The sequence below is a fragment of the Orycteropus afer genome, unplaced genomic scaffold (assembly GCF_000298275.1).
Source record: "Orycteropus afer afer isolate SDZICR_OR568_19922 unplaced genomic scaffold, OryAfe1.0 scaffold00862, whole genome shotgun sequence".
Classification (NCBI taxonomy): domain Eukaryota; kingdom Metazoa; phylum Chordata; class Mammalia; order Tubulidentata; family Orycteropodidae; genus Orycteropus; species Orycteropus afer.
In genome coordinates this window covers 368,586-384,602 of record NW_006922449.1, presented here as the reverse complement: position 1 = coordinate 384,602, position 16,017 = coordinate 368,586, and the positions used below count along the sequence as shown (strand labels likewise).

Below are 16,017 nucleotides of genomic sequence, written 5' to 3'. Positions count from 1 at the left end.
ATTCCTTGGAGAGAGCAATCATGGGAGAAAGAAGGGCTGCTTATGCACAGGGAGACAGCTCAGGGTGCAGTAGTGCATGGAGGGATGGACACTGGGAAGGGGTAACTATGGGGAGGAAGTGGGAGGGGAGCTGTTGCATTGTGGTAAACTGTGGTCAATGTCATGACACAAAGTGTATATGAACTACTGTATGGAAATTGAATTTTCTCTGTAAATCTTCACCCAAATTTTAAAAAAAGGAGTCTAAATAAATAAATCAGTAAAAATAAATTCAAAAGCATTGAAATACTACAAAGCATGTTCTCAGACCACAGTACTTAAAATTAGAAATTAATAATAGGAATAGCAAGGAAAAAACACATGGAAAGCTTAACAATTTATTGCTCAAAATCTACTGGGTAATAGAACAAATAAAAATATAAAAAAATTCCTAGAAAGAAATGAGAATGAAGATACATCATACCACAACCTATATGACACAACCAAAGCATTACTTAGAGGACAGTTTATAGCAATAAATGCATACATCCAAAAAGAGGAAGGAAACAAAATCAGCACTCTTAACTCATCTGCTACGATTCCATCAATTCTGAAATAGAATAACAAAAGAATCCTACAGTATCTAGAAGTAGGGAAATAACAAAGATCAGAGCAGAAATAAATGAAACCGAAAACAACAAAACCATAGAGAAAATAAAAAATAAAAAGCTAGTTCTTTGAAAAGATTAATAAAATCGATAAACCACTGGCAGATCTAACTAAAGAAAAGATAGAGAAGATCCTAATCACAAGAATTGTAAACAAACTGGGTGTCATCACAACAGAACCAATGGAAATAAAAAAGATAATGACAGAATATTATGAAAAACTGTACTCCCAACAGATTTGAGAACCTAGAAGAGATGGACAAGTTTTTAGAATCACAAGACCTACCTAAACTATCCCACTCAGAGATAAAAAACTTGAACAGACCTATAACAAAGGAAGAAATTGAATAGCTCATAAAAAAACTTCCCACAAAGAAAAGTTCTGGCCCTGATGGCTTCACTGGCTGGAGAATTTATTAAATATTCAGAGAAGAGTTGACACCTATGCTACTCAAGCTATTCCAGAACATAGGAAAAGATGGAATACTCCCAAACTCATTTTATGACGCGAGCATAACACTAATACCAAAACCAGGGAATGACACCATTAGAAAGGAAAACTACAGAGCAATATCCTTCATGAACATAGACCCAAAAATCTTTAACAAAATCCTAGCCAACACAATCCAACAACATATCAAAAAATTAATACACCCGGACCAAGTGGGATTCATACCAAGTTTACAAGGGTGGTTCAACATCAGAAAAAAACAATAAATGTAATCCATCACATAAGCAAAACAAAAGAACCATATGTTTATATCAATCGATGCAGAAAAGGCATTTGATAAAATTCAACATCCATTCCTGTTCAGAACTCTCAGCAAAATAGGAATAGAAGGGAAATTCCTCAGCATAATAAAGGGTATATATGCAAAACCAATGGCCAACATCATTATTAATGGAGGAAGACTCAAGGCATTCCCCTTACAAACAGGAACCAGACAGGGCTGCCCTCTATCACCACTTCTATTTAACATTGTATTGGAAGTCCTGGCCAGGGCAATAAAGCAAGAAAGAGATATAAAAGGCCTACAAATTGGCAAAGAGGAACTAAAACTGTCTGTATTGGCAGATGAAATGATCCTGTACATAGAAAACCCAAAGGACTAAAAAAAAAAAAAAAACTACTAGGAACTAATAGAGAGGTTCAGCAAAGTGGCAGAATACAAGGTCAACATACAAAAATCAGTTGGATTCCTTTATACCAATAAAGAGTCCTCTGATAAATAAGGGAAACAATACCATTTACAACAGCAACTAAAAAGATAAATTATCTAGGAATAAACCTCACCAGAGATACCAAAGGCCTATACAAAGAAACTTATAAAACCTGCTATGAGAGACAACAAAGGCACTACATAAATGGAAGAACCTACCTTGTTCATGGATAGGTAGACTGAATATTGTGAAAATATCAGTACTACTTAAAGCAGTGTACACATTTAACGCAATCCCAATCCAGATTCCAACAAGATTTTTTAAGGACATGGAGAAACCAATTACTAATTTCATATGGAAAGGAAAGAGACCTCGGATAAGCAGAGCACTTCTGAAGAAGAAAAACAAAGTAGAAGGTCTCACACTCCTAGATCTTAAGAACTATTATACAGCCACAGTAGTCAAAACAGCATGGTATTGGTACAGTGATAGATAGATCAATGGAACGGAATCAAAAATCCAGTTATAGATCCATCCATCTATGGACAAATGATCTTTAACAAAAGTCCAAAACTCATTAAATGGGGAAGAGACTGTCTCTTTAACAAATGGTGCTGGCAAAACTGGATATCCACCTGCAGAAAAATTAAACAAGACCCATACCTCACCCCATACACAAAACAAACTCAAGCTGGATCAAAAACTTAAACGTAAAACCTAAAAGTATAAAATTCATCAAAGATAAAATAGGGGCAAGTCTGGGAGCCCTAATTTACGGCATAAATGGGCTATCAAGTATAACCCAGAACGTGCAGGAGATAGAAGAAAAGCTAGGTGGGACCTTTTAAAAATTAAATTCTTACGCACATCGAAAGACTTCATCAAAAGGGTAAAAAGAGAACCTACATATTGGGAGAAAATATTTGCCTGTGATATATCTGATAAAGGAGTTATCTCCAAAATCTGTAGAAAACTTCAATACCTCAACACCAAAAAAGACAAATAACCCAGTTCACAAATGGGCCAAAGACTTGAACAGACACTTCACCAAAGAAAATATACAGGCAGCCAACAAACACATGAGAAATTGATCATGATCATTAATCGTTAGAGAGATGCAAATCAAAACAACAATGAGATATCATTTCACCCCAGCAATAATAGCAAAGTTCAACAGGTCAGAAAATAACAAATGCTGGCGAGGTTATGGAGAGATTGGAACTCTTGTGCACTGCTGGTGGGATTGTAAAATGGTACAATCATTGTGGCAAATGATATGGTGTTTCCTTAGAAAACTGAAAATAGAAGTACCATTTGACCCAGCAATTCCATTACTAGGAATATATCCTAAAGAGGTGAGAGATAGCACACGAACAGACATATATGTACACCTATGTCCATTGCAGCACACAGTTCACTGTAGCAAAGAGATGGAAACAACCTAAATGCCCATCAGCAGATGACTGCATAACCAAATTATGGTGCATGCACACAATGGAATACTATGCTACATTAAAGAACAATGAGGGATACGCAAATCATCTCACAACGTGGATGAACCTGGAGGACATTATGCTGAGTGAAGTAAGTCAATCACAGAAAGACAAGTGCTGTATGAGCCCATTACTGTAAAAAGACAAAGAAGAGTTTGCTTGGGAAAGGGAACTCACTTTGTAGGTTACCGGGATGGGGAGGGAAGGGAAGGGATTAATTTGGGGCTAGTTGGGGCCCACACACTGACGTGGGTAAGGAGGGATATATGGAAGGATCTGTGACCACCATGATAACATTAGGAAATGAGAGGACACCAAATTGTGCACATTAGAAATAGATGACAGAAGCTAATACCAACCAATGTGTCCATAATACTGCATTACCATTAACACCAAACACCAGGCTACAGATAAACACGTAAACACTTGAGAGGATCAGATGGGGTCAGTGAACAGGAGTATACTCTAGACCAAGGATAGATTCAGCTGAGGCTAATCTTGCACAGACATCAGTGACACAAAATGCCTGCAATCCTTACAGAAACAAGACAGACAGGCACAGAGTAATCTCTCACAGACAACCAGATACTATGGGAGAGAGAACCAGTAGCTCTACCATCTCAGAACCATAGTACTGGGGGGACATCAGACTTAGTTGGGACAACAAAATACATAAAAGCCTCGTTCCTCATCCTACATTGTTGAGTGGCGACTGGGGTCTTAAAAGCTTTCAGGAGACCATCTAAGATGCAGCTAATGGTTTCCTAGCATCAGAAGCGAAGAACAATGCGAAAACAAAAACAAAAAACAAAGGGCATTTGGAAGCAATCAACCCTAGGAGATGATGGTCCTCGAGACCAGAAAAACTAGATGGTGCCTGGCTACCAATGCCAACACTCAGGAAAGGATCAAATCTGGAGATCCTGGATAGAATGGGAGGGAAAACGTGGAACAAAATCCAAAAACTCAATTATGACAAGAATTACTGTTCAGAGGAAGTCTGATGAGACGCCCAATACTATGACCCTGGAATACATTCTGCGCGTGGAATAATACTCACCCCCAAGGGCTGCCTCTCAGCCCAATAGCTAACAAAATGTACACGAAGACCACTCAACCCAGGATGACTCACCCACATACCCTTAGAGCAATAGACGCACCCTTAGAGCAATAGACCACGGAGCACCAGAGGACCAATACTCAAATTGAGGAAACGCAGGACAAACAGGAGTGTATAAATAGGAGGGGCACAGGGAGAGTGTCACAGGGAAGGGAGGGGAAGGAAACTGGTTATAGTTGGACATGGTAAATGGGGAGTGAAACTAACTGTACATGTAACGTTGAATGTAAAACAAGCTCTTAAAAATAAAGAACTAAAAAACAAAACCAAAATCAAAAAACCAGTTCTTCCAGAGATATTTGGTGTATTTGTAAATATAGGTATATATTATTCTCCCTATCCCAGAGCATAAATATTATATACAAAAGTTTATAACTTTTTAAATGAAATATGTGTATCTATCTATGTATCTATCGAGAGATAGAGATTGATTATCAGTACATACCAATACATTATGTGGATGAAGATACTAGATTGAACCATGATTTCTGTTTGTAGAGGCAGAATATGGACAATTTCAGATGGTTCAACATAGTAGCATGGTATATTAATTCTCCTTTTGATGAACCTTTAAGGTGTTCTTATTTTTTTGCTACTTGAAGCAGTGTTGCAGTAAATATATATCCTTGAATGAATTTCTTTTGGCATCTGTGCGAATATATCTGTAGGGTGGGTGTCTAGGAGGGCTGCATCAAGGAGGTGTGTGTTTCTGTGGATGAGATGTTGTCCAGGAAGGAGTGAGCTGGTCTGGGTATCGAGCTACAGGCCTTCCTGACAGGGGCCAGGCTGCCTTAGCAGAAAGGGTTTGGGAGTTTAGGGTCAGAAGTAGACGTTGCAAGGTGAGGGGAAGGTAAGAGATTGGGTGAGGAGAATCATTACCCACATCAAAGGAAGTGAGTTGAGATGTTCCCAGTGGGTAGTTTGTGACTGAAAATAGGTAAAGAATTTTTACTATATAATTGTGACCAGTAAAGTTGTAGGGTCTGCCCTAACTTTTATCTTAGGAACAAGATCAACCTACAGAATGGATTTGAAGTAGCAGTGGAAGGTGTTTTATACTGTTTCCATTTTATGTGTCCTCTTTTAAGACCAATATGTATGTAAGTACTCACTTAACTGCACATGAAAATGTCTGGGATTGATGCCACCATATTGTTGAAAGTGGAGAGCATGGACTAGATGAAGTAAAGGTATTCACGTTATATTTCATACATCTGTGCTGTTTAAAATTTTTACAATTCAGTACCATCCTTTGAGTTGTACAACCATTTCTATCCTCCTTTTCTGAGTTGTTCCGTCTCCTTTAATATAAACTCACTGCCCTCTAAGGTGGGAGCTCTGATGGCATGGTTCCTAAGGTATTTGACTGCTAGCTAGAGGCTGGAGTTTCAAACCCACCAGCCATTCCTCGGAAGGAAGATTGGGCAATCTACTTCCATAGAGATACCACCTTGGAAACCTAAGGAGGGGTTGCTATGAGTCAGAAACAACTCCACAGCAATGAGTTTGTTTTTTTTCGCCCTCTAAGGTTCCTAGCTCTGGTAGCATAGTGCCTAAGGCACTTGACTGCTAACCAGAAGGCTGGTGGTTCAAACCCACTGGCCACTCCTCGGAAGGAAGATGGGGTACTACTTCTGTAGTGATACCACCTTGGAAACCCAAGGAGTGGTTGCTGTGATTTGAGTCACTATGAGTTGGGTCACTATGAGTTGAGTTGACTCCACCGGCACATAAAGACAAGGTTCCTAGCTTATCTTTTGAGTTGCACTTGTCAGTTTGTTCCCATATAGATAACATTATCTCTTAAAAAAGATAATGGTCAAGGCAGACATTCTTTACTGGTTAAGCTAAACATTGTTTGGTTTTGAGAAGACTTCAGGACAGTATTTCAGGGGAACAGGCCTGTTCTTCATTGTCCCCCTTTTGATCAGGATTCTTCTATAGAATCTTTGATCAAAATATTCAGTAAAGGCAGCTGAGTGCAATGTAGTTCTTCTGGTCTCATGGCAAAGAAGGCAGTTTTTCAAGGAGGCAGTTCACCACATATCCATTTCCTCTTCTGATCCTGACTCTGCTTCCTCTGTTGCTCCAGGACAATAGAGACTAATTGTGCCTTGGGTAGCTGCTTGCAAACTTTTAAGACCTCGGGCACTACACAATAAACTCTAGGAGGTAGAATAGAATAGAAGCACTCAGGACAGTCATTTGATTGGAGAATACTGAAGGGTCACTAGAGATCTCAGATAAAGAAATAGAGCACATTTAAAAACTGGTTATCAAGCCATTCCTAAAATGTTTTAGATAATTGCAAAAAAAATTAGAAGTGCATTAAGTAACAAAAAAAATTCAATATAGAGATTGAAAAGATCTTCCTTAAACCATGGACAGATAATGTTTAAACAGTGTGTCATAAAATATTTTCAATTAAGGAACTTTTAATTCTAACTTGAAAATTTTATGATAAGAATTAAGTTTATATCTTCATTGTATATAAAGATTCAGTTTAAATTAATTGTACCACCAGTTTGCATCTTGGTGAGAAGAAAACATGTTTTCCCATTGAACAGTTAGACCTAGTTTTCTTCTAAGTAAATGTCACTACCTATTTCTGGTGACTTCACATTTTTCCCCATATTAAGGAGATTGGGGATGATTGAAAACTAAATATAATCTTGAAATTATGTATTGAAAGAAAGGTACAGGTAGTCACCAACTTAGAATGGGGTTCTGTTCTGATAACTCCTTTGTATGTTGGTTCTGAGGTAAGTCAAATACCTCGTATTTTTCCCCCCATTATTATTGCCTTTTATTATCAGTATCCTTATAAATCCATTCTTATTTTCCTTTGAGGGTTGGAAACATTACATAAAAAATGTACAGATATATGTTACTACAATACATACATAAAAAATACACAAATCATAACAACTTACTCTGATGATGAAGAAGAGTTGTATGATGTTGGCATTTTGTCAGTTGTGGTAATAATTTCACTTCATCCACATTAAGAGGTGCCACTGCTTGTAAGGAAGGTTGGGCATCTGTAGTGATACAACCCTGGAAACCCAGGAAGGGTCACTATGAGTCAAATCCGACTCGATGGCAATGACAGAAAGAGAGAGAGTGAGAAGAGGTGATCTGTGGATTCTCCATTATTCTTTAATGTAGCATAGTATTCAATTGTGTGAATGTACTATAGTGTGGATATCCATTTATGTGTTAATAGGCACTTAGGTTGTTTCCATCTCTACTATGATGAATTGTACTGTGATGAACATGGGTGTGCATATATCTATTCGTGTCCTGAATCTTACCTCTTTAGGATAAATTCCTAGTAATAGAATTGCTGGATCAAATGGTATTTCTATTTTAAGTTTTTAAGGAAATGTCATACCGTTTGCCACCATGGCTGTACCATTTAACAGTCCCACCAGCAATGTATGAGAGTTCCAGTCTCTCCACACTCTCTCCATCATTTGTCATTTTCTGTTATGTTGAACTTTGATGGTATTGCTGGGGTGAGGTGATTCTCATTATTGTTTTGATTTGCATCCCTTTAATGGCTAATGTGTAGCAAAAATCATGGAGCTGGCTCAGGACCAGGCGGTGTTTTGTTCTGCTGTGCATAGGGTCGCTATGAGTTGGAGATGACTCGATGGCACCTAACGACAACAACAGTGGCTAATGATTGTGAACATTTCCTCGTGTGTTGTGTTAGCTGCCTGTATAACTTCTTTAGTGAAGTGTCTGCATGTTCTTTGCCCATTTTTGAATTGTATTGTTTGTCTTTTTGGTGTTGATGTGTTGAAGTTTTCTATAAATTTTAGAGATAAGTCCCTTGCAGATATGTCAGCCAAATACTTTTTCCCAATCTGTAGGTTCTCTTTTTACCCTTTTAGAGAAGTCTTTCTATGTTCATAAGAATTTAATTTTTAAAAGACCTCAGTCATCTAGTTTCTCTTGTACTACTTGTGCATTTTGTGTTATGCTTGATAGTCTATATATACCATAAATTAAGACCCCTAGGTTTGCCTCTATTTTTATCTTTGATGAACTTTATGGTTTTGTATTTTACATTTAAGTCTTTGATCCATCTTGAGTTTGTTTTTGTGTATGGTTTGAGGTATGGATCTTGTTTCATTTTTCTGCCAGTGGATACCGATTTTTGCCACCACCATTTGTTAAAGAGGCTATCTCTTCTCCATTTAATGGATTTTGGCCCTTTGTTGAAGATCAGCTGTCCCTAGATGGATGGGTCTGTTTCTGGGTTCTCGATTTTGTTCCTCTGGTCTATTTGTCTGTCTTTGTACTAATACCACACTGTTTTGACTACTGTGGTTGTATGCTAGGTTTTGAGATCCAGAAGTGTGAAACCTCCTACTTTGTTTTTCTTTTGCAGCAGTGCTTTGCTTATTTTAAGTCTCTTTACTTTCCGTATGAAGTGAGTAATTGGTTTTTCCATGTCCTTAAAGGATGTTGATGGAATCTGAATCAGGATTGCATTGAATGTGTAGATTGCTTTGGGTAGTATTGACATTTTCACAATATTCAGCTTTCCTATCCATGAGCATGGTATGTTCTTCCATTTATGTAGGGCTCTTGTAGTTTCTTGTAGTAATGTTTTGTAATTGCCTTTGTATAAGTCTTTTATGTTCCAGGTAGGACTTATTCCAAAATATTTTATCTTTTTGGTAGTTGTTGTAAATGTTATTGTTTTCCTTATTTCCTTTTCAGAGATCTCTTTGCTGATGTAGAGGAATCCAACTCATTTTTGTGTGTTAATCTTGTATCCTGCCACTTTGCTGAACCCTTCTATTTGTTGTTGTTGTTAGGTGCCATCGAGTTGTCTCCCAGTAAATTTCTTGCTGAGTCTCTTGGGTTTTCTGTGTCTAGGATCATGTCATCTGCAAATGGAGATAGCTTTACTTCTTCTTTGCCAATTTGAATGTCTTTTATTTCTCTTTCTTGCCTTATTGCCCTTGCTAGGACTTCCAATACAATGTTAAATAGAAGTGGTGATAGAGGGCATCCATATTTGATTCCTGTTTGCAAGGGGAATGCTGAGTCTTTGTCCATTGACAGTAATGTTGGCTGTTGGTTTTGTATACATTCCCTTTATTATGTTGAGTATTTTCCCTTCTATTCCTGTTTTGCTGAGGGTTTTGAACAGGAATGGGAATTGCATTTTATCAAATGCCTTTTCTGCATCTGTTGATAGGATCATATGGTTCTTTTGTTTTGTTTGTGTGATGGATTACACTGATTGTTATTCTCATGTTGAACCATCCTTGCATGCTTGGTATGAATCCCACTTGGTTATGTATTATTTTTTTGATACTTTGATTCTGTTGGCTAGGATCTCGTTGAAGATTTTTGCATCTGTATTCATGCCATGGCTATGATCTTTACAGAAGCAGACTGCCACATCTCTCTCCTGCAGACCACCTGGTGTGTTGGAACTGCTGACTTTTAGCTTGGCAGCCAAGTGCTTGTCGTGCTTGACCAATGTGCCACCAAGGCTCCTTAATGGAAACCTAGTGACTCTAAACATTCATTGATATTTTTTCTCCTTTGTAGTAAGAAGAAAACATAACATATAGACCATCTTCTGGCAGAATATGATAGATTCGGATCAGAAACGGGAGGTGTTGGAAGCCAGGAGTCCAAAGTGAAGAAATTCTGCAAACTCTTGAGTGAGACAGGTGACCAGGACTTATTAAATTTAAAATTTAATTTCATGGCACACATTATCATTATATGCTTATTTAATGTTGAGTATACTACTTATAGGCTGAGTTGAACCCTCATAAATGTTAGGGAGAAGAAGGAACAAGCTGTTGGAGATGGTTCCTGAGCCCATCTTTTTCCTCAGTTTGCTTCAGTCAGAGTTTCTGTCATCACTATCAGTTACTTCCCAGGGCCTTTCGCCTTCCTGTCCATGGCTAAAGCCTTGTCTGTTATTGTTATGTGCTGTCGGGTTGGATCTGACTCATAGCGACCCCTCCTTGGGTTTTCGAGGCAGTATCACTATGGAAGTAGATTGCCCAACCTTCCTTCTGAGGACTGGCTGGTGGGTTTGAACCACCAGCCTTCTGGTTAGCAGTCAAGTGCCTTAGGCACTACGCTACCAGAGCTCTCTGACTGTAAATCTTTATAGAAGAAGATTACCTCATCTTCCTTCTGCAGAGCAGCTGGTGGGTTTGAGCCACAGACCTTCAGGTTAGCAGTCATATGCCTTATCCACTGTGCCACCAGAGGTCCTGGCTAAAGCCTTAGCCTAAAATATTTCATTAATATCATAGCTAACATTGACTAAATCCTTATTATACACTAGGCAGGATGATGCTGCTCCACCTGCATTGTTTTGTTCCCTTCTTGTGATAATCCAATGACCTGGATACCATTACTGTGACCCATTTTGTAGACTTAAGTATCTAAGGTTCCAAGACCGTGCATAACTTGCCCAAGATCTCACTTCTAGTAAGTGGCAAAGCTAGATTTTCATCTTATCCTTTGTGATGTCAAACTCCATACTTGTTGCCTTTGTTGTCTCTCAGAGAAAACATGGGAAGCCATGCTTGCACTTCCTTCAGTGCACCAAAACAAGCACTCCCAATTTGGCACACCAGTTTTTCAATTGAAGTTCTCACTATGAAATTTATAAAAATCAGAGAAGAGAAAGAAATAACCTGTAGTATTTCTGACCTTACATAACTATAGTTAATACTTTAATGTGTTTGCTTTCAGGCTTTTTCTTACACATGTATGTTTTCCTATAGTGCCTATATTTTTTTAGTGTCCTGGTATTTTAAAATCTAAATAGAATTTTAATGCTCATATTTTTATCACTCTCAAATGGTAACTTGATATTTCTAGCAGTTGAAACTAAAGAAGCACAGTAAATGAGTGAATGAACAAATGCTTGCTTCCATGTATAAAGTATTGTTTCTGTACTTGTTACTTTTGCGTTACTCAAATCTACTTTATCTTTAAGCATTTTTTTTTCCCCAAGCTCACTGTGATTTTTTTTGTGATCTTCTCAAGCCTCTTTTTACATTTCTTTATGTTTGATGTTGATGGTGTTCTTCATCTGCTACCTATAATTTTTGTCCTGTCTTCTTACACGTACTCTTTCTATCCCTAGTACCCAGTCTAGTGCTTTTTCTATGATGTCAATTTTATTTTTTAGCCTTTTTGCATTCAAATTAAGTTGTTATCAATCAATTTTTTCTTAAGTGCTAGAATGACTTTACACTTTCTGATGTGTTTTTCCATGCCTTTGTAGGTTCCTATCACTATAACCATGCCAGAAATGACAGAGAATGAGACTCCTACAAAAAAGCAGCACCGGTGCGTTATCTATAACAAAAATAATATCGTTTGGTCCAATAAGAAGCAGAATTAGCCTCTCCTTTGCTAAGTGGATAGTCTTTAGGTAATTTTCAGTTGGATGCCTAGAAAATATGTGTGAATAAATACAAGTACACTTACTGAAAGAAGTGAATAGTGAAAACCACCTATCCTCCTTATTCTGTTAGCAGTGTATCAAGAGTAATCATTAGTAGTTAAAATAGTATAATTCCATGTCTATGTTAAATATTTAGTTTCCACCATACTAGTTGTACACATACTAGTTCTTACAGACCTTAAGTTTATTTATGCTCTAGTCAGTTTGAATAGACATTTTATAACATCAGCACAGTATTACTTTTGGTTCTTTGTTTAACTCTTCTAAATATCTAGCACTTTTTTGGCAGTATTTCTTAGAATTGCTGGACAAACCTTCTACTAATATTAAAGTTACTCTTCTATTCTTTACCAAGTAACTATTGGAGTGTACTAATGTATTAAGTAATTGTATGTAAAATCACTGCTTTTAGTAGATCAGCATTTAAGAAAATTTAAGTGTGGACAGTGTTTCTTTGCTATTCATAAGGTTTTCCCTGGCCAATTCTTTGAGAAGTGGATGGCCTCTTCCTTCTTCCTAGTCTGTCTCAGTCTATAAGCTGGGCTGTTACCTGTGCACCAGGTGCATCTCGCTGGGTTTTAAACACCAGAGGCTCAGCCTCAAAACTCACGTCTGCATGTCACCACAGTAGGACAAACCGACAGACAAGTTTGTCTTGCTGTTGGAGACCTCTCATATCACCCCCACCTGGGTCCCTGTGGCTGGCTGTTCCTCTGTCTGGCTTCCTGGCTTTTAATCCCCTTTCTCCTGCTCTTCTGGCCTGTTGCTTTGGGCATCCCTGAGTTGTCCCTGGGGCTTTCTTTCTGCTGTGCATGGGGTAGCTATGAGTTGGAAACGACTCGACGGCACTTAACAACAACAAATGTGGACAACCTAAGGTACATAGTGCAAAAGACTGCTCAAATGCTAGCTATCAGTGCATCGACTGTTGACTGCCACATTTCCCTCCCTGGGGATTACAAAGTTACTCTCTGTTATTGCTTGTCTCCCCTACCCACTCACTCCCACTCCTGCCCCATGAGATGCTAGAGAAGGATCAGAAGTCATCTGTTTGGCACATTGCTTTGAGATTTTACTACCCCCTAAATTACTTTTTCAAGTAACTAGGCTTTTCAATGACAGATTCATTTTTCCAACTTATAACTTATACATATATAAGAATTTGTTGCTTCTAAATTTATATTGATTTATCTTCAGTTAGATTTTAATAAAATATATTAAAATTTTTCTTCAAATGCTTTCTTACTGATGTAGCAAATAAAAATTCGTAAAATGTATTTTTATGATTCTCAAAATATAAAGTGATGGAAATGCTTTCTCATTATTTTTATGTTCCCTTTTATCTACACTTTTTGTTTCAGAAAGAAAAACCGGGAGACACACAACGCAGGTAGAAACAATTTAAGTTTTTATTTGTTAGCTTTCAAAATGAAATCATACTGCCATTAATTGTAAGTTTTAATGTTATAAAGCATAGAATGATTATTCATTATGTGTTAAGAAATTGTTCCCTTCTTGTTTTTAATTGACAAAAATACTCCTCAGTCTCATGAAACTGGCTTGCTTATCATCATCTGATTAGTAGTCTATTTAGGTAAGTTAAATTTAGAGACTAGTGTTTTACATAACCACCTACTGAGAAAGCCCAGACTTATCCTAAATAGCATAAAAAGTACATGTTTTTGCAGAGACTCTGGAAGTGGCTAGCCGCCAGGGGAGTGGGGAAGAAGTGAGCAACAGGCTGTGGATCTTAAGAGGACCTGCAAATGTGAAGAGTTTTAAATTAAGTTGTGGAATCTTCAATTCCAGGAAGAATATAGAAAATGAACGTTTGAATTTATCTCAGACCTCAAAATTATAGACCAAAGCCAGGATTAATAATGCATTCTTTTAATAACTGGGCACATTGTGTTACCTTTGATTTCCATCAAAAACCACAGTCAGAACTAGAAAAAATTGTCTTAAGGGTTAATTTCTGTTACTCCAAAACATGATAGCTTACTTTCTCTAAGGGTCTTACCAGTCATCAGCAGAGGACTGAAAATTCTTGGTGAGAATTTTATGTATGGAAAGATATGTGGTCCACTGGTGAGAGGTTGTTGTTCCCCAAAATGAAGGGTTAACTGCCTTTGAACCTCAGTTATTGCTATGGCTAAAAAGTCTTAATTAATTAATTAATTAATTTCAATCTAGAGCATAATTAGAAGTTATTGAAAAGGATGCTTTTACTGCTATAAAGCAAAAATTAAGAGATTTTGTAAAATAAATTTGACCCATGCTACTATCTGAATATTTATCTTCTTAGAAGCACAGAAATTCTTTACTAGAAAGATTTTAGAACATTTGCTAACAGAAAATGGCTGGTAGTAATAATGTTCACTACTTACAGTGTCTTATAGAAATTATTTAGATAATCTTTTATATCCTTTCTCTCCTTCCATACAACTTTTAAAGTTATAGCCCATAAGCCTGGAGCATTTCTCAGTTAAGTAAGAAGTTGTGAGTTGCCCAGTTTCTTAGGTAGGAAAGATCCTGGGTGGGCACAGTGGGCAGCCCATACCCCACAGAGAAAATCAAACCAACCAATGCTGTTTCTTTTCTGTATTAAATCTTAACTAATAGCAATTCTATTCCGAAAGAGTCCTCTGGTCTTCTTAAAATGTGTTTTAAGGTTCCTGAATCAGTCTCAAACCAAACCAAACTCACTGCCATTGAGTCGATTTGACTCATAGTGACTCCTTCTTGGGTTTCTGAGGTGGTATCTCTACGGAAGTAGATTGCCCAATCTTCCTTCTGAGGAGTGACTGGTGGGCTTTAACATCCAGCCTTCTGGTTAGCAGTCAAATGCCTTAGGCACTATATCACCAGAGCTCCCAGAGTCAGTCTAGAAAGGTCTAATATGCCAATCTGCCATAAAGAGGTAGCTTTCTAACATTTTAGCTTGTTAAATAAATCCTGGGTGGCACAAAGGTTGGTGGTTTGAACCCACCTAGAAAAGCCTCAGAGAGTTAAAGTACTTAATTACTACTAACCAAAAAAATGTTGGTGATTCAAGCTCATTCAGAGACATCTTGGAAGAAAGACCTGGCAGTCTGCTTCTGAAAAATCACAGCCTTGCTTAAAACCCATATGGAACTGTTTTACTCTGCATACATGGGGTTGCCAGTAGTTGGAATTGACTCGTTATCAACCAACAACAATGAGCTTGTTACTGGATTTTTGGAATTCATTTATTACTAAAATCTCCAGTAATTACTTGAGCTAATTGTAATATAATATTAGCAATTTCTGTTTGTTTATAATTTGAATTTAATTATTATAGATCACATTCTTTAAAGTACAAATAAAAGTGTTTCATATGTGGATTTCTGTACCACTAGACTTAAAATATGACATCTTTAAAAATGTTATAATTATTTGTCTTCAGTAGATATTATTTGATAAACTTTTCTTAGGGATTTCTTTACCTAACCTTCCTTTACCCAGGGAAAATGAGGCACTTTGACAGTCATAGTATAAAATTGATCAATGGATTTCCCCCCCTATTTAGTGGAGAGGCATAGAAAGAAGAAAATCAATGCTGGAATAAACAGAATAGGAGAGTTGATCCCATGTTCTCCTGCCCTGAAGCAGGTAAGTAGCCATATTTTCATTCATTACTTGTGAACAGACAATTCCCTAAGTTGTTTCTCTGTGTAGAGTAATTATTTTTCTTCCCTGTTATAGACTACTTAAGTTGTGTTTTCTCTTGAATAACTAAATTACTGCCTTGATTATGTTTACATATTTGTCCTTCTCTTTTATTATTTTCTGCCTGTTCATGCTCTTAGTATCTTTAAGTTCTTAACTAGAATCTGTCAAAGATCTCTATTTTATTCTCCATGTCCTATCAACCACCATTAGGAGTTAAATTCTCAAAGCATGACAATTTTCTTTAATAAAGATAGCTTTTTGTTCCTTCTAAAGTGGATAAAATGTGCTCACTGAAAACAAAACAAAAAATTGAAACAATATGGAAGATATAAAGAAGTTTCAAAAATAAATTGATGTTCCACCCCTAAGATAAAACCACTGTTAAAATGTTGTTACACAATTCTCTAGGCATTGCTGTATGAAAAAAAAAAAAAT

The 16,017-nt window shown here is 37.2% G+C and overlaps 1 protein-coding gene across 1 annotated transcript in view; it reads left to right on the top strand.

The window, feature by feature from the left end:
• The first annotated feature begins 11,724 nt into the window (after positions 1-11,724).
• Positions 11,725-16,017, top strand: part of USF3 (upstream transcription factor family member 3) — a 35,888-nt gene continuing 31,595 nt past the window's right edge. Inside the window, exons 1-3 of the mRNA XM_007958181.1 lie at positions 11,725-11,771; positions 13,251-13,279; positions 15,440-15,522. Coding sequence (XP_007956372.1) covers positions 11,725-11,771; positions 13,251-13,279; positions 15,440-15,522 — 159 coding nt within the window. The remainder of the gene's footprint in view (positions 11,772-13,250; positions 13,280-15,439; positions 15,523-16,017) is intronic.